This window comes from Vicia villosa, linkage group LG6 (genome assembly GCF_029867415.1).
Source record: "Vicia villosa cultivar HV-30 ecotype Madison, WI linkage group LG6, Vvil1.0, whole genome shotgun sequence".
Taxonomy (NCBI): Eukaryota; Viridiplantae; Streptophyta; class Magnoliopsida; order Fabales; family Fabaceae; genus Vicia; species Vicia villosa.
The window spans coordinates 135068243-135088215 of NC_081185.1; the positions used below are offsets into that span (position 1 = coordinate 135068243).

General features: G+C 33.9%; 1 protein-coding gene and 1 pseudogene across 1 annotated transcript; one reads left to right on the forward strand and one right to left on the reverse strand.

Moving 5' to 3' along the window:
• Nucleotides 1–1708: 1708 nt before the first annotated feature.
• On the reverse strand, nucleotides 1709–16247 carry LOC131610116 (tubulin-folding cofactor D-like). The gene is made up of 17 exons (XM_058881987.1): nucleotides 15952–16247; nucleotides 15305–15852; nucleotides 14564–14666; nucleotides 13097–13273; nucleotides 12184–12369; nucleotides 10765–10881; nucleotides 10211–10315; nucleotides 9823–9993; nucleotides 9511–9726; nucleotides 6836–7034; nucleotides 5264–5469; nucleotides 4916–5140; nucleotides 4259–4834; nucleotides 3902–4180; nucleotides 3090–3134; nucleotides 2301–2486; nucleotides 1709–2131 (listed from the first exon to the last, which is right to left on the reverse strand). Exons 1-17 carry the CDS (start codon nucleotides 16150–16152, stop codon nucleotides 1841–1843), a joined length of 3831 nt encoding a protein of 1276 aa, XP_058737970.1. The 5' UTR covers nucleotides 16153–16247; the 3' UTR covers nucleotides 1709–1840.
• A 2364-nt stretch (nucleotides 16248–18611) lies between these two features.
• LOC131614748 (uncharacterized) lies at nucleotides 18612–19690 on the forward strand (annotated as a pseudogene).
• The last annotated feature ends 283 nt before the right edge of the window (nucleotides 19691–19973 follow it).

The window sequence follows — 19973 nt, forward strand, 5'->3', positions numbered from 1 at the left end:
AATACACTACAAATAAAAATAATACATGTTTATATTGTTCATAAAATACACAACAAAATTTATTTAAATGAAATAGGAAAAAATTGATCACGAAAAAATATAATTAAATAAAATTGTTTCATTAAAAAATTTGATTACTAAAAAAATAGTAATCAATTAGATTCATAATGTTAATTTTAAATGTTAATTTCAATTACTACTGGTACTAAAGAATATGTATAAATTTACAGATTTACTTACAAATTTGTTTTTTTTTTTTTTAAATAAAATGATTAGTATGAAATATAGCAACGTTAAAGGACTTTGGTTTTTTCAGTTGGCCGTTAAAATGCTAAATAAATTAAAATTATTATCACTTACTCTTGGAGTCAATATAACCCTCCTATATATATATATATATATATATATATATATATATATATATATATATATATATATATATATATATATATATATATATATATATATATATATATATATATATATATATATATTGGTTTAAACCAATTTATAACTGAATTGAAACTACTTTAACAATTAACTGAATTGTTGTTATTAATGTGGTTATTAAAAACTGAACTGTTATGTGATTCAGTTCAATGCAATTCAACCAACCACGAACATCCCTAACTTGAAATGCCGGATGTGCCAAATAATTTAGATATAATTTGTTACTAGTACAACAACATTAATTAACCTGGCCAAGTCCTTCAAATTTGTTCTTCCTTATTTGTGGTGATCTTTTGACATTGTGACTCAACATCGAAAATTTGCAAGCCATCTTCATCGCGGTAACGCTCCTCCTTCATCAATGAAACATACTCCAAATTTTTTCCACCGTAACATATAGCCATATTCAAGTAGAAAGACACAGAAAAACCAGTGACACCAATCAAGAACCAACAAATGAATATTCACCAATAGAAACGGCACAATATCATGAACCCGGTGTGCATAAGCCACAAACAACCTTTGGATTGGTAACTAGGTGTAAAAATCATTAACCCCATGAACATAAGCCACAAATCTTGAATGATTATGCCAACAGAACACACAAAAGTTACACACCAAGAAACTCATTGGAAATCCAATTCCCATAAGGGTTGTCAAAAAACTAATAAAAATCAAAACTTGCAATAAATAATGGTAATGTCCTTATACCACCATAAGATCTCTTGAATGAAGATGAATAAGAAAGAAAATGGAGTTTGATGTGGTTGAAAAAGTGCCATAAACCAATTACGAAGAAACCAAACCCCAAAATTTCATGTCCCTCAATAGTGAAATTCAAATGTTCACTAAGATGAAGTTGGTTAATATGAGGATATGTATAATATTTATGTATGATATGATAGAATATACAAGTGTAAAGTGTCTATATTTGAGACACTAGAAGGGACAAGGAATAAACATTCCTTCCACAAGGTTAAAGGTTGCTACTTGTGGTGGGTATCACACAAAGTACAAGGTTTGAAAGTTTAATCTAAGGAACAATAGAGCAAAGTCGAAATTAGAAGGTGCGTTTTTGTTAAGGAAATTTCAGGCTAATGGATATACATGCACTTGACTAGAGTGGAAGTAGTTAAATTTATTTATATTTTAGACTACAAAATATAAATTCTTGTTTGCTTATACATGTCAAAAAATAACTCTTGCGTCAGATTAAGAAAAAAATACCAAGTTATCAAACTTACTTTTAGAGTATAAATATCTTAATATAAATCACTTCACTTTAAATTCAATCTTAAATAATTTAATTTTACAAAATCAAGTCTAACAAAGACTACAAATTTGTCAAACATTCACTCACATGCTAAATCTAGGATTGCACCAACAAAAATCAGAACCCAGATGACTCAACTAAAGAGGAATATGTTGCATTTTCATCCAAGTTTTCAGGCTTCTTAGTAGTGGTTTTCCATGTTGTTCCATCACTATTTTTGTCAGATGGTCCCACCTCCAAACCAACCAACTCAAAAAATTCCAATTTTTGATGTTTTATTAAATCAATGTCATCATCCCAGCAAGTCTCAGAAATAATTTCAAGTGCTTTCTCTATCTTGTCTTCAGCCACAAGATTCCCATTTTGCAGGAGGACAAGGTAGACTTGTTCAGCTGAGGCTTTTCGAATCTGTTTAACAAGAGATAAAATATAATAAACTCAAGTATGAGAAGCCAAAAAGCAAGCAGAAAGAGTAAATTGTGAGCAAGACCCTATCTGCTTTGCAAGTGATTGCTTTTAAGCAAAAAAACAGAATGCTAAATCATAATTCATGTGTTGATGAATATTTGAGAATCACCTTAGGGTAAGGATGACCAAGAAATGTAAGAAGTTCAGAAAAGGCCCTCGTAGGGATTGGTTCCGGTACTGAAGCTATATAACCAAATATTGCAATACCAGTATACAACTTGGAGAAGTTTGTTGATCCGTTTAGTTCTATTGCCAGAGAATCCAAAACAGCAGCACAAAAAGTTGGAGTCTGAGCCTGAAATGACAACATATATCAAAGGTGTTCTCACTAAACAATTGCAAGTACTTAAAAAGATAAAATCAATAATAGACACCATATATCTCATACTTGTGACTGACTTGTGAGCAGTAAAAATGGCTCATATAGTTTGAGTCATCTGGATGACATGGGGAATAATGTACATAGGATGATGCTCATGGCAGTCCAAATTACTACTCATTTGTTCTTTGCCAGAACAAGGAAAAGTTTACAGAAATTGAAGGAGGTTTTCCACATGGAGTTTATATACTTAGGGTTCAAGATGTCTGTATTATAAAAAACAGAAGTATATAGAATCTGTAGAAAGCTACCTTCTTATCCTACATATTCCCTTTCTAACTTTTAATTTATTTTGACTTAAGTATCAGGGGAAACTCAAAGTACATCTCTTGCCAAAACAATATAGAGGGTATTTGACAACCAAACTTATGCAGAAATGGGCAACATGAAGAAAAGGAGTATCAGACAACCAAATAACAGGAAATATATATATATATATATATATATATATATATATATATATATATATATATATATATATATATATATATTTATATATAACAGAAAAGCAGGACTAACCTCCATATTAAGGAATATCTTCTTGCTGAGCAAACTCTCAATGGCCTGGAACACAACATAAGCTCATAAGTACATGAGAGAGTTCCATATAATATTAAGTGCAAATTTAATTACATGTATAGATTTTTTTTTCATAACAGAAGAGGCACGCAACAAGTATTATATACAGTAAAAAGAAAATAAATTAACATTTGACTTAAAAATAATAAGCAATGATTGGTGTTGAGGAGAGTGCTGACCAGGATTATCTGTGTTCAAAACATATAAATGACGAGGTATTTTTACTTTTAGAAAGCAGATCCTTCAACTACAACACATGGACTAGTCTTCCCTAGTAGCTAACTGAACTTAGCAAATTATGAAGGCTGTAAAAGGTAAATCTTTAGGTTACATCTTAACTTCCTAATGTACATCGAACTAATTATCTTGGGAAGTCATTTGTGCAGCATAAAGCTTCTAGGTTAGTAGTGGCACAGTTACATTGAAAACCCTGTGATTTGATCAGATGCCTGGTCTGTTCAGACCCAAAAACTGGTTGATGGCCAATAGATGAGTCATGACTCACAGCAGAGATTGCTGACGACCTGAGGGAGTCACTGATGGCTATGGAGGTTCAACCTATAGATTTGCATGGTGGATGTTGATTTAAAGCATAGAACCAGCGCCTCCAAAATATTCAGAATATTCTCCAATCCCCCATACCATACCAAGAAAAAGAAGAAAATAAAATAGGTATAAAACAGAACCAGATCTTTTTCATGATTAGTTAATCGAAGCAAGAATAATAAAGCACTGCTTAGGAAAGGCAATACCTTTAAAGTGGGTACAATGACTCTGTCACGTTTCCTGTATTGTTGGAGAACCCACAAAATATCAACTGATAGCATATACTCCCTGAGCGTTCTTGTATTAGGGTCTTTGGATTCAGTCCCTTCTAAATACTCTAACAGTGCCAAGAGTGATACCCTCTTCAAAGAATTCGGAGTATCTAGCAAATCACCCATAGATATGACTAAACCTGATAGCACATTTCTGCTATAACAACCAAACTGAAGTAGCAGTACGAAGCGTGGGTAAGTGTGCGAAGGAACCTGGAATAAAATAATATTGTCTCAATAAAAAGTTTATACTATCAACCTCAAGAAAGGATGAAAAATCTATAAACTTACAGCCCAATTGGCTTCTGCTTCCTTCGGAATTATTTCCTCTAACTTTTCCCGAAAGGGAATATATGGAATATAAATCATCTGGTTGTACAAAATTCTGTAGAGAACGCTTGCTGCAGCTGCTCTCAACTTATCCAACTTCTCCACAGCTTGCTTACAAATTCCTCCAACTAAAGTAGTAGCAAGATTTTCGTCGAATAATAAGAGCTCCGAATTTTTATTAAGCATACTATCAGTCAAAGGATTCGCTAAGGATTCAACTTCATTATCGTCTGATTTTCCAGACAAGCTACCTGACTTGTCGATCTTACAGAGCATATATGTACATTTTTCAAGGCCATCTAATGCAGCCTCACGAACCCAAGATCCTACATCACCTCTATTATCAACAGAATAGTCATCAAGAGCTTTAAATAAACTCCCCATCACATCATTCTTTATAAAACTATACAGAGAAAAATCATTCTTAGTAAAAGAGGTAGCAGTATTCTCTTTTCCACTGATTAATGTTTCACATACTGATACCAGCCCTTTGACAGCATTTACCCGTGCTTCAGCATCTCTTTCTTTAGGGTTTTTCTGCAATAGGAAAGCATTTGGGTAACACAACAATTGAACCTGAGATAGTAGAGATATAGCATTTGCAACTTCTTATAGTACCTCAATTTTACAACAGCCACAAAGCTTCAAGAGCACATTTCTCCATTGATTGGCCAACAACTCATATGGAAAAACACCTATGGCCAATGGAGATCCTCTCCTTACCACTACATTGGGATCAGTCAGCATATTAAGATACTTTTCTGTCAAAACACTGGTACTTTTATCATCTGAATCTAGTAAGTATGCATAGAAGAAATGTTTCAGGCCTTTAACAGCAGCATTCTGTACATCAAAAGAGGATTTTACTTGTCAAATATACAATGGCCTAAATGGCTTATGCAATAACATTAACCAAAAATTAAATTATTTATGCAAATTGCCAGTGTCAAAGGGATAGAATAGAACCTGTATCTGAGAATTAGGATGCCTCAAGTTCTCATTTAGAGTATCGAGTAAGCTTTTCTTTATTTTTTCCGTTAATGCCACTTTAGATACGGAGATGCATTCAATAAATCGTGAAACAGCTGCACGCATTATTTCTCCCCCCTTTCCACGATAAAGACGTGCTTTCTCAATGGCAGGAACAACATTTGCAAGCTTTTTCTGTTTATCTGCAAATGACAAAGTTCAGCAAACTCCTATCTTCGATAAAGATATGTTTTATCATGACAGTTAGTTGGGAAGATAAACCTGACTATAAATTTATGTATATATTGATCTTCAATTTACAAGGCCGTGTATTTAATTCCCCAGTCCGAGGTTTTCATACATTTTCTTCTCATGTTAAGGAATGAAGTCAAATTATTCCAAGAATTATATTTCATAGGTTTCTTCCAAAAGTATTTTGTTTGAAATAAATGATATTCATTTAAAAATAAGATAAGTATTAGAGTAGAGAAGATAGAAAGATGTTCACTGAGAATTCAATTGTATATTCTGTGAACTGAATTACAAGGAGTTAGCATTTATATAGACATGCTAATCCTACACCCTTATGTACATAGTCCTACACCTCATTATAACTAACATTTAGTTAGTTATTATGATGTGGGAAAAGTAGTTACTAGATGCTAATTGAACAAACAGCTTTCCTGATAAGAAGTAAGGGGGAGAGAGAAAGAATGAAAATAGTGTTCTTATTATTCTGAATAATTTGTATGCATAAGTAGAATGGTCAATAAGCCCCAAACTCCCAAGCCCCTTAATTATGGGCCCCTTCATTATTTTGGAAAGAAAAGAAGTTGTTGGAGAAAAAAAGTTAAAAAAATGTATTTTTTGAGGAAAAAAATAAATAAAAAAGCTGGGGCCTGTGGGCCTGTCTTAGATTTGGAGGCTTTAAGTATTAGGGGCTTATTAAAGTGGAGGCTTTTTGGCCCCCTAAGCATGTGGGCTGGAGTCAAGTTTTGAAGGACTCGATAAATTGTCATATGCATGCATAAAATAAGACTACGGTTCTAAGTGTATATTAGTGTAAGCCTGACCCACATATTAGAAAGGTAGAAACTGCAGAGAGAAAGGAAAGGAAGAGAGAAAGTTTGTTGTAACTGAATCTGTTATTTCATCATTGTGTTTACAATTCTGTTAGAACAGTAACAGGCCCAACAGTAACAGTTACTAAAACAGAACCAGTCTGGCCAATTAATACTTATGTATGTACATTATGTCATTAACAAGGGTTTTCAAAGTTGTTTGAAGTTCCAGCAGCTGAAGAAACAATTTAGTTTCGCATCAACATGTGTGTAAAACTGAAATAGGTTGCTCTACTTGGAAATCACCTCTTCAATTTCAGAACACATGCATAAATTATAGACTAGGCATGCAAGGCTTGTATAACAGAAATACAAAAACATAAAGAAAATGCAATTCAACAATAGCTGCCTCTTCTTTTGCTTTTTTTATAAAGTTTTAATAGAATAAAATTGTTTCACTTCCATTACTAACAGGAAACAGCATAATCAAAAATTGTGAAATGACAACCTGAAGGAAGAGCATAATCGCATTGATGTAAAGCAAAAACAAGTTCCCCGGTTGCCAACGTTGCACCATGGCGCATGCACAAATCAGATGAAAGAGTACAAGGAACTAGCTTTTCCATAACAGCACTTGCAAAATATGGAGGATCATATTTTACAAGTAAGGAAAGGGCCTCTGCAGAAAGTTCTCGCAAGCTTTTATCCTAAAGATGTAATTTTCAAGTCAATTCTCTCAAAATATATCAAGAAAATTGAATATCAGGAAGCAGCAAAATAACCATAAACTGTTAGTAAATATCAGAATATAGATAAAGTTATGCCGAAAAAGTACATCAGATGAGAGGGAATCATGAGATTAAAAAGTAACAAACAGTAGATAAATTAAGCCGAAAAAGTACATCACATGAGAGGGAATCATGAGATTAAAAAGTAACAAACAGTTGAAAATAATCAAACTTAAAAATGTTAGACCATCCTATTTAGCCATGTTAGCTTAAGAGTTAAAAACCTCCATCGCAAAATAGTCTCTCTCTCTGTTACCAGTGAATCCCACATGACCAAGCCAGCCCCTTATTTTTAGGCCCTTTATTGAAAGAGTATTTTGTTGGCCCTGGCCCCCTAATGATATTATTTTTTAGAGGGCCTAAGTAAGAGGGCTTAAGGCCCTATTTTTTTTAGAATTATTTTTTTATGAAAATAAATTTTGAAAATAATTTTTCCCAAATTTTTTTCTGAAAATAAAAAAAAAAAAAATTGTAAGATCATCGAGAAAAGAAAAAATTCTTCTGAAAACAAAAAAAAAAAGTATTCTGATTCTGAGGGCCTTTTCTTATTTTGGGGCTCATTTTTTCTTAAAATTTTGGGTGGGAGCCTTTAATATTATTAGGCCTCAGTTTTAAAAAGCCCCATAAATTGACAGCTCTAGTTTTGAGCCATTGTCAGGAAGTTTGATGATGTGGTGTGCCATTTGAAAATGAGCAGAGTCTTGCAAAGGAGCTGGAGTGAGATTATTTGAAACTGGTAGCATTCTCTTTTTTCTTTTCAAGACGCAATTCATGAGTGGCAAGCATAGGTTCAACTCAAATTCATCAAAAAAGCAAGGACCAGACTTGTTGATTACTACAAAGACTAGAGTCATACGCTACAGGTAAGTAAGGCTTCAAGAATGATCTTGAATTGTCAGGATAAGAAACTGGAGCGCCAATCGGGAGAAGCAGGAAAGCAATGGAGCGAACTCAGAGGAGAAACATGGATATTCTGTTATTTCCCTTGGATTTGATGATCCAACATAGATCAGATCTCAGCACTGAAACAACATTTCTTCATCAGACTGTGCAAATAATTGTAAATTTCTTCTGGTACCTGCCACAAATGGCAGTCTGCAACCATTCATGATTGTAAAGAACCAGATAGGGAGAAAAGAAACATTGTTATGATCAACAAATCATACTGTTCCTATTCTGTATAACAGTTTCAGCCTGGCCATCAGATTCGAACAAGAAACATGGTAAATTATTAGAAAGGATGACATAGAGTTGTAGCTTATGACCTCAAATGATGCCTTTGATCTGTTGCGTCCATCGCAGGAACTTTGTATGGATGTACTTCAATGGTATCAGATGCAAAAAGGTAATTGGCACATTGGGAAAAATGCAGTGTGAGCTACCAGATATGAGAGGATTTAAGAAAGTGGTCCTTTCACCCAAAATAAAAAACTAGCTCATAGTACAGTGTTAAGATTCACAAAGTGAGGAAATGGAGGAAAGTGAGAGTAAGTTTGAGAGAGAATCTGTAAAAAGTTTGTATATTCTGATTATAATGAATGCACTGGTAGAGGAGAGCATTTATACTGTTAGATTAAGTTGCAACTATAGTAATCAGTTGAAGAGATCTGAAACTAAATTACTTCAATCTACTGGACCAATTTAAAGCTAGCGGCAGCTAGTGGGTTTCTGCTAATGCAGGCCCAAATAAGAAAAGTTAACAGTAAGTCTAATAGACTATAAATCAGAAACATAAAGTAGAGAGGTAAAGTGAAACAACATATATCTAATAAGCCGTACATAACTCATAACACATAGCAAATACATACATAACGAATAACTCGTTTCATTCATCCTTTTAAACCTGAAAGATTTTTAAAAGTTGTAAACAATAAATCTATGAAGAAAATTTTCTATTGTGAAATACATATGCCATGATATAGGTGATTGGTGTTAGAATATTAGAATATTTGAAAAACACCTGTTCACATCATTATTTTATCAGAAAATATTGTACAGTATTGTAGATTTAAAGTCTAGTATTAGTTTCAATATTTGCTTATGAATCATGGTCTATATCCTTATTTAATTAGGATTAGAAGTCTGGTATTAGTATAAATAAGAATTAGTGTTTTGTATTTTGTAACAACACCCAACACCTCAATGTAAATGTAATTATACTATTTTAAGTATTCCATTTCCTCCATTTATACATCTACAGGACTAAACCCTATGACCCCAACAATCCTCACAAAAGCTAAGCTTCTATCCTATTCAGCAGCCATAATACCAGCCAGAATGCTACACAAACTTCATTCAGAAAGTGCCGCAAATCCATAATGCAAGGGCAATTAGGGTCAATATGGTAGCAATAGAATTGGTAAGAGAGAGGGAGAGAGATTTTATTGGAGTTTACCCAGTGACAAATTTTTCTGCCCAGCAGGTCGCTCACAAATGGAATAAGATATCCTTCGTATCGAGCAATGGAGATGGCAACATGGAGATAAGAGTTAACTCTAGAAGAAAGTGAAAAATAATCTGCAGTATTCACGATGTCAATGCCATGCGGATAATTTCCTTGTCTTCCAACATTCTCCTGAAAAGCAGCTGCTGCTGCTCTTCTGCAGTTAACCTAATGATCACAGGTCAGTTAGACATTCTATTTCCAAAGGAGCGAAACATTCCAAAACAAAGCATGTTGTGAGAAGGGCATAAAAGATATAAGAACCTCACGGTCATAGCATGCCACTGTTAAGAGGTGTGGAGCAAGCTCCTCTAAAATGTTTCTCATATCTGAGCGATAATATGCACGTCCAAATGCCCAGCATACATATGCAGCAGCATCACGCACATTAGACCCTACACTGTGTGGACCTCTTCGAACATCGTAATGCAGTGCCTGATAAGAAAAATATGCTAATTATTTCCTTTGTCATGTAGCATTTATCTCAAAAAAATTGTTGTTGATCTCCGATTCTCCCTAGTGTTGGATATAGGCTTCAAAATAAATAAAGTACTTTGAACAAATAAATAACTATAAGCAGAAAAACGAAATAGTCTGAAGACCCAAATTCTACATTTATAAGCCTATCAATGGATATAGTTTGTAATACCACCTGCACAACAACGGGAACAACTTTGGGAAGACTAGTGGGTAAGAGCAAGCCTCTACGAGCAAGTTCAGCCAAAGCTAAGCAGCCTCCATGCCATGAACATTCGCCCTGAAAAAAACATTAAATTTGAGCTATAAAACTGGAAGTCTGGAACGGAGCAATGATAGAACACCAAATAAATTTAATGTTTAATTAGGGCTTACTATGACCAAACTCAAACAGAATTTTACACAAAATCAACAAGGACGCTTCATGAAAATCTTACGGATAATACTCTCCAAAGTCCAAACTACCAAATACACATACCTAACTGCTATGTAACACAATAACTACAGAACTGCCTACATAGCTTCCACATGGGAAGAGTTCTACATCCTACGCCTTCTTTTGGAATGTGCCTTCCCAATAGGAGGCTTATTGGTTTTTCGAGTCCTATCAGACTAGTTAACGTAGCAAAAAAAAAAAAATTACTGCAATACTTGTAGAAACCTAGGTGAATATGAATTTAATTAGTAAATTCTGATGGTCGGGAACATGTATAAACAAAAGTTTCATACCTCACCAGGTGAAAACAGCGCCAAAACAGAGGATAAAACCTCCTCGGAAAGGGAAGATGTCAAAAGTGAAGTTATGCGACCAATACCTTTCCCTGCAGACCAACGTACAACAGTGTCCTACAATCCAATGCCAAGATTTATTTAGCAAGAGAAATAAAACTATACTAGATGAAGGAAACATGTCAGCTTAAGTAGCTCTGAATGAATTCACAAGATGTTTAAACAACTATATATCATAAATAATGGAGTGTCAGTCACCAGCACATTTGGCAGTTCACTTAATCAAATTTCCTACAAACCCACCTTGGCATTCAGGTTAGCTAAAGGAAAGAAAAACTGGTAAGGAATGATGTGCAAATCAAGGATGTATTAATACTTAATAAAGGGGGATTGATTTTGGGTGATATCTTACTGTTAGTTCAGTTGGGAGTCTAATTATAGAGTAATTGGTTAACACTGAGACAACTGTCTCGCATAAGATAAAAGGTGGTTGCTACAGCTCAGTCTTATTGATTGCCGATGACTGACCATGGCGGAAGGCCAAAAATCAATTATTTTAAGCCAGTCATATCCATCATAAAATGCCATGGAACTGCCATCCTTCAGAAATTGGCTGTGACAGATGTCAGAAAATGTCAGAAAATCTGTCGTGGCCAATATTTGACAACAATGCTACAAAGAACATGTGATTGGGTTTTGGAAATATACAAAGAACATGCATAAAACTCTTCCAAAGTTGTATTGAAACAAAATAATTGATTAAACTGAAAGATAATCATATGGCAGGAGTATGTCAGAGAATCACAAGGTTCAAACTATGTCAACAGTGCTCTAGTAATATGTCAGTGAACGACTCCTCTGAATAAATTATGTAGTTAAGCGCCTTTGGATTATTTGGATATTGCAGTGCTATTTCACCCAACAACCAACGTTACAATCTACTAAACAAATCACAAAAGGAATGTTCAGGATCTAAGGAAACCGGCAATGGTACAATATAAAGCCCTACAACACAGAACCAAATCAGGAGGAAACATTTGCTATGTGATAGACTTATCTATCTGGGTAACTCAAATATGTCAGAGTCAGGGCTGACTAACATTGGAGTAATATGTGAGTCCTTTATATTCAACAGTGTTTAACCAAGCCTGCTAGTCGGTTCAGTAACATCATACATATCATCATTATTTCACATTTCATGCCAGTTCATATAACAAATGAACATCATCAACAGAGTAATTAGTAATTACAGCTTTCAATAGCTTACAAGACTTTTTTATACAATCCATTTACAGAGAGGCCAAACTATCTGCTTCCTTTTAGTTGTATAATCATTGACATGGACTTAGACTCCTGAGATACTTAGTACTAAGGTGAAACACAAAATTCACAATCAAGAATCTCACCCTTTAGACATACCATATCCCTCAAACCAGATAACAACATCTCAATGATCTCTTCAACATTTTCTGGAACATCCATATCTTCATCTTCGGCCTCATCTGTAAGTTCAATTGAGTTGGAGCAATTGTCGTTCACACCCAAATCAGACTGATTAGCTTTACTGGATGTATTCAAAGAAATATTTAGTTTGGCGGTTCTTCCCTGCATGGTATACATAGAATTGTCAAGGGAAAAAAATGGTGGCAAACATTAAGCTTCTACATTTGTTTATAATTAATGACCAACAATGTACAACTGTCCTCCTAAAAAGTAAGCTATAATGTCATTACATCAGTTACCCATTATTTAGAAACACTTGGGAGAATCTATAAAAAAATATTAACACTGATGATGACTGATGAGAACCAAACAATGGAGTAAAAATTTATGTCGCTGAGACAGTTACTTTTATCAAGGGCTCAAATCAAATAACTAAGTTTTAAGAAGTTTATGTCTGAAGCTTAGTTCAATTCAACTAAGTGACTCAGGCCTGTAACATGATAAACATACTTTCATTTATAGTAGCTCAAACTTTTAAGAAGACAGAGTACGGCCGCGGCCAAATTGCTGAAGGGATCTTTGAGTTCAACTCTTCACATTTCCAATATCAATAATCTCTCCAAAATCATCCACCCAGTTTTGTTTCAAATTCTACATCAAGTTCTTGACTTGCAGTAGAAGCATTGATTATTTAGTTGGCATAACAAGCATTGCTGGATAAACCATATAACTATAGCTAATTATTGATTGTGACTCAAATGCCAGCTCAAAGTAGAAATAAACAAAACATGGACAATTATACTTGCAAAGTTGCAATTAGGCACACACAAAAAAGTATCTTCAAACAAGATATAAGATCCCATCGAACTTGAATTACAGAAAAGCTAACCGTATAACGCCATGAGGGTAATCGATGAGGAAGGGAAGCAAGCCCAATCCTTTGGGTTAACTTCATCAAATACTTGCGAAGCAATGGATTTCGAGCCGCAATTGAGGACTTGTACAACAATGAAGTGTCATTCCAAACGACAGGAATTACATCAAGCAAGAGATTCCGACTGCCTGCCTGCTCATATATTTATGCTGTAAAAGTTAGAATCGTTAAAGGCAACAAAGACAATTTTTAGTTATGATTGCTCTGAGTGAATATTTAACAAAGCTAAATGTGATGACTTGTCTCCTCGAGCTACCTGAAACATTCAATCAATTTGAAGCATAATGTTTGACTCATTCTTAGTTTGTATCTATTTGCATGAAAACCTATCACTCCCTTCGTTTCATAATGAGTGTCAAAATAAATGTCACGTTCACTTTTAAAGGTATAATTAATTCTTTTTTTCAATTCTACCCAGTAATTATTACTGTGTACACTACTTTCAAAAATCACATTTCACTTGGTATTGATGATCGAAAGAACACGCCAATGGTTAATAGGGTTAGTTTAGTAAAAGTGGTGTTTTTTGACAACTTATTTGTGGGTAAAAAACCTTGAACAACGCCCATTTTGAAACAAAGGGAGTATTAATTATCCATATGTAACATTATCAGTTTTAAGTTAGGAAGGAGAAAAGAAAGAAAGAAAGAAAAAATGACTCAGATTCTATTAAGGATGCAAAATAAAATACTAAGCCAATAGTATTATTTATACTAATAATAGATTCCTAATCCTAGTTAAATTTAAAGCAAGGAACAAATAACTTCATATAGATAAGACAAAAGTTAAAAGAATTAAGATAAGGTTCCTAACAAATAAGACCCCTAAACGTAAGGTAACAAACTTTCCTTAAAAATAAATAACATAATTAACCTCATCTATAATGCATCATAGTCGTGAAGCACGGGTACTTCTAAAATGGTGAAGTACCCACACCGGATACATACCCGTACTAGGTACACGTACCGTACTTGTGATACTTGGTTTTTTTTCTCATTATTTTGTTTCAAGTAAAATTTGTAGTTTTCTCATATATGATATATTAGTATATATTAGTATAATATTTTCCATATTTTAGTATCTTTGTTACTATATCTTAAACATAATTTTTTACTTTTTAAACTTTTACTTTGATGTTGTTTTACTGCTATAATAAAAAGCCAAACAGAAATTCAAACAGCGGTAATATTAAAGAGACTGGAAAATTTGAAATTGAAATTAAGGCCAATGATTACGGATGCTAACGAGATAAAATCCCAGAAATAAAGCTACATAATAATGACGTAATCATGAATTATCATTAAATAACATGAATCATCCATGTGTTTCATTATCTACCTCAACAGAATTTTGTAGAAATTCTAGCTTAAACAATGGTGAAAAACACTTGGACCCGGTGTGTAAATGAAAGTTAAAACAAACCTTGAAAATAGCAGCCAGTGCTTCAATGGTCCCGAGTACTTCGAAATGCTGGAGTACATCTGCAGTTACAGAATTCATGACCTCATGTGTCCACTCAACAAAGCTGAAGCAAAGAGAAAAGTCAGTTTATCCAGCAACTGTAGGGTGATTCAGTTCTTAGATTTAGCATGATGGTTAGTGAAACAGTAGCTTTTATGCAACACAAATGCGGGCATGAATACAAGCCCAAACATGCCTAAAAGTGATAGCACATAACTGCTGTGATTTGTGAACTAGTACCACCAATTAAAACAAACTACTTAAGATATCTAGTAAAAAAATCTTCTATTTATAAACATGAGCGGAACAGCCAAGAATCAATTAATGATTTGAGCTAAGCTTTAATCAAAATGGAAATTATCCATACATCATGACACAAACAGTTAAGACAAGGATATAAGCTTGAGCTAACATTAAGAGGTGATAGAATAAACCCACTCAATTGAGTAAAGCCTATGTATAAGCTATTTCTACAGTCAAAAAAAGAGGGACACCAGCTCAAAATGAACTCTCGGTAAACTTTTATATATGATATCTTAGAGACCTTACTAAAATAAGATGTGAGCAGCTTCTAGACATGTCGTAAGTTACTCTAGTAAGCTCTTTGAAAATAAATTGTGCTTATACAGTTATGCTACTGATAAATTCAAATAAACTCTCCCAAACAAGTTCTAAATAAGCTATAAAAGTAATTGAATAAACCTAGTAAATGCTTTTGGCATATCTGGACGAGTAAGTAGCCTTGAGAGTACTAGTCCAGCCATAGAATGCATAGGCCCGGCAGCCGAGAGATAATCCTTACAGAACCCTATTATCCTCAACACAAGAGGTACAAGCTCAAACTCCCTTACATTATCACTGCTTGCAATGCTAGAATCAACACTAGATATATCAAAAGGAACCAGCACAAGTATATAAAGCCACAACAACATCACGCATTTAGCTTCATTTTCTCCTGCACTTTCCTCTCTCAGTGATGAAACTGAATTCCTCGAACGACACTTTTCAAGCAGAGATACCGCAAGTTCGAGATCGGAAACTTGATGAGGAAAGAATCTAATCACTGATTTGTATCCACAAACATGGACCAGTGAATACACAACGATGCAAATTGGATTAACTATTTCGAGAATTTCATCGAAAACTACACCGAGTTCAATTGTTCGTGAACGAATAATGTTCATCAATGGCGGAACTATGCTTTCTAGGTAAGGTTCTAGAAGTTGTCCTTGCTCTTGATACTTATCCATCTGCAAACAAAAATCGGGATCCAAGCAAGGTTATGAACAAATAACCGCGCGATAATCGAAGTCGATTAATAGAGAGAGAGATTAGGGATAGTAGAATACGATGGATCTGATTTTGTGAACGACTGGAGGATCGGAGACGCGAGCATTGGAAACGGTATCGTCGATGAATGCTTTGACGAGGTTCCATTCTTGAAGGAAGTGCTTTTTGAGAACTTTTTCCTTGGAATCGTACTCGTCGTCTTCTCCTTGATTCATCGCCGTCGCCGTCGATACTACTGTTTCTTCAATCGGTTGTTCCATCTTCTGAAACCACCAACTCCTTACTCAGTTACACTACTGTTCTGCAAAAAAAACAGAAAATGGCTAGTATTGTTATTCGCGCCTCGGGTTTAAAATTAAAACCCTCTGTCAATCAAATTAAAATGTGTTTAATGTTGATTTGTATCAAGAGATACTATTAATAATCAGATTTAAATATTTTTTTTTTTAGAAAAATCGGTATTTGAATTTAACTTCGTTAATATTTGTAAATTAAACGGATGGTATTAGATACTAAAATAGGCGACGGCAGCGTCCGGGGCCTAGGGCAGTTGTCCGGGCTCTTCCTTATCTCGCTTGAACTTCAAAATCTCATCGCATTGGTCTCTCTCACTCAAGAAATCGAAAGATCAGAGTCAATCGTCTCTCGGATCGTCACGAATTCTCTTCTATTTCTTTCACTTTTAGATTTGATTTTCGATGCAGAATCAATGTTGTGATTTTGTGGTTTATGAATCGGTGAAGAATTGTTGTTGAATTTATAGTTTTGTACTATGCACACCAAGTGTTCGATGAAATGCGTGAATCATGTTCTTTTGTTTTTCTGTCATAGGTAAGAGATTCTCTTATCATTATGGTCTTAAGTTTTAATCTTCATTAGAATTACACTTATTTATGAGCAATAGGCTATAAAAAAATGAAAAGCGATTGGGTTGTGTATATTTGTCAGAAAATTGAGAGACTTTGATACATGATATTAAAAAAAAAAAGGCGAATGGTTTCTAGAAATGACATCATCTCCTTCTTCTATCACTACCAACAAGGTGAATATTTTACCTTTCCTTACGTGTTTCATTCATCTATCGCTAGCATCCTGTTGCTAATTGCACAATTTATGCACTCATTAACACTTAACAATGATTTTCCTCAATGTATAAGATTATTTGAAAGCATGTTTATGATTTCTATTGTATTGGCAGGGATTAGCTTGGTCCTTGTGCAGCACAAGGAAAAGGAGTGTCTTGTTGCATTTGGGGGATCGAAAAAAAAGGCATCAAATCAGGTTTAACAAATGTTAAAGAAACTGTATGATTATGAATTTTCTTTTAGTTTAAATTTTAGGTTTCAACATATTTTTCTTGGTTGTGACAAGTTGAAGTGTTGAAAATAGACTACCACCAAAGGTTCAAGTTCTATACTTGAAGAACATTCATCATCCACTCAACATAGAAATGACTCTTCCCGGCGTTTCTTCGACTCTATTGTTAGACAAAATCTAGTTTCTGCAATAAAGGTAATGTTTACTTTAAAATGTTTGTAAGGTAACAGTCAATTTATAGTTTGTGTCCAGGCTGTCTAATTTTTCTGGCTTCGCCACTGGATACTAATCTAGTTATAATATCAAACTAAGAGAAAATAGAACGATATTACTTATGGGTGTGTTTGAATTGGCGGTTGACAAAATTGATTCTAACATAATTGAGTTTGAGAGAATTGATTTTATTATAATTGAGTTTAGCAAAATTAATTTATGTTTGGATACATTTATGTAAAAGTGAGTTAAACTATAAATTTGAGTGTAAAAATCATCTAGAATTAATTTTGAAGACAGAAGTTACCAATTCTAGCTTCAAGTAAAATCAATTTTGGAGACAGAATCAATTCTACTGTTACCTGAACAAACATCTTAAAATCACTTAGTATGTGTTTGGTTACACGTTTGAAACCACCAAAATCAATTTTGGTCCCTTAAAAGCAATTCCAACATGTTTGGCTTTTTGAAACTTCCTGCCGCGAGCGTACGTTTCCTTGTTCAAAATTGCTTTTTGATGAAGCTGGGAATCCTATCTTTTGGAAATCGATTCTCCTCACAGCAGGTTTGATTCCCATCAATTTCTCTTTTGCCCTTGAATTTAATAACATTAATAACTTTCATCACCTACCTCATAATTCTCATCAATTTATCAATCAGAATTTCCTTTCAACCTGATCTTTACCAACCTCATTACTCCATGTCAATAAATTCTAATTTCCATTTCAGTGTTGGGAAGTTATGGGTTGCAGAATATACCTACTTTTATTCCTTATTTTTGTTAAATTTTTATCATATTAATTCACATATTAATGCTAAAGTTATTACAAACTTCTTTATATAGGTTAGCTCATCACTCACCTTCTTCATTCACAAACACATTAGTTGGAAGAGAAGTTTGGAAATTATCAGATTTTTGTTGTGTTTGATATCTCAATGTATGCTCAAATGCTCCATTTTTCTATTTACTTGGTTGTGATAATAATGCATATGTGGTGTTTGATGAAATGTTTGAATAGACACCGTTGTTTTTTGTTTTTTCTTTAACAAGAGTTATTGCTCCACTATTTTGTTTGTTATTATGCTTGGTCTTTATTCATATAAGCTATTGTTTTATAATGGTTTTGCTAAGATTGTGCATATAGGGTTAATATTTTAGTATATATTTATTTAACTTTGTCCATATAGAATGATATCTATTTGTGCGGATCTTCCCACAAATAATGGAAGGGCGCAACAGAAAACTAAAGCTTTTTCGGATCACAAATCATCTAAAAAATTTGTCAAAGTATGATTGGATCAAGTTTCCAAGGGAGAACGTGTTGGTACAAGCTTTACAAAAAAAGGATGGAAAGAGATCGTTTCTCGATTTCATGAATTAACAATAAGGAAGAATGAAAAAACACAACTAATGAGTAGGTATGATAGTCTTGGAAAGGATTGGCGTGCATGGTATAACTTATTCGAAAAAGAAACTGGAATAGGGTGGGATCATGTGAATAATATTGTTGTAGCACCGGATGAGTGGTAGGAGAGTAAACAGCTAGTATGTTATAAGAAAAATTTGTTGTTTCGTAACACCTAGGTATGTATGTGTTGTTGGTGTTTGTTATTTGATGATGAGTTATGAACATGCAGGAAGATCCTCTTTATGAAAAATTTAGGAACAAAGGGCTTCCATTTGCCAATGAATTAACCATACTTTTCAAGGATGTGGTGGCTAATGGAGAGTACACATGGGCATTGTCTTGTGGCGTATTTCCAAGTGGGGTTGATAACGATGATAATGATGTATATTGCTCATGCTTAGATAATATTGGCATAGAGATAGAAGAAGGATCTGATGATAGTGAAAATGCCAGTGTTGGAGCAGCAATCGAATTTGCAAATATTGAACTCAACTCTTCACAAAAAACAGATGCCCAAAAGAGTGGTGAGAAGAGGAAAAAAGTTAATAGGGATGATAAAACCAGAAAGAAAAAATTGAGTGCCTCTTCAAAGATTGTTGAAGTTGTTAGTCTAATTGTAGAGACTTGTCGTTCTCGCAATGATGTTGCGGGAAATGCATCTATTCGTGAAGTGATGGCTGAGCTTTAGAACATTAATGAAGTTTCTAATGATCTTGTGTGGCATGCAAAATGTTGTCAATTGATGATGTTTAAGCCAGCAAGGGAGATTTTCATTTCTTTGCAAGGTTCAGAGGAGAAAAGGTTGAATTGGCTAAGGCATGCAGCAGTTGATAACCCTTTGCCATTCATGAATATGTAATTTGAAAGTGTTGTAAACTATGAAGTATTAGGAAGCAAATTATAAGTACTAGGAAGTATTAGGAAGTCAACTAATAAGTGTTAGGAAGTAAATTAAGAAGTGTTAGGAAGTATTAGGAAGTCAATTAAGAAGTGCTAGGAAGTATTAGGAAGTACTAAACTTTTGTCGTGTTTATATATGTACTCATTTTTGAATGTTCTGATGTAGTTTAATTTACCATATAGTTATATATTTTAGCAAAATTTGTGTAGTTTAATTTTCTGGTGTAGTTTAACTTATATGA

What these genes read in the sequence shown, in the direction of transcription:
- LOC131610116 (XM_058881987.1), bottom strand. Translation starts at nt 16,152, where the DNA reads ATGGAACAACCGATTGAAGAAACAGTAGTATCGACGGCGACGGCGATG. An exon ending in TTCACAAAATCAGATCCATC is followed by an intron (nt 15,853 to 15,951) that starts GTATTCTACTAT and finishes TTTTGTTTGCAG; the next exon opens with ATGGATAAGTATCAAGAGCA. An exon ending in AAGCAGAAGCCAATTGGGCT is followed by an intron (nt 4,181 to 4,258) that starts GTAAGTTTATAG and finishes ATTTTATTCCAG; the next exon opens with GTTCCTTCGCACACTTACCC.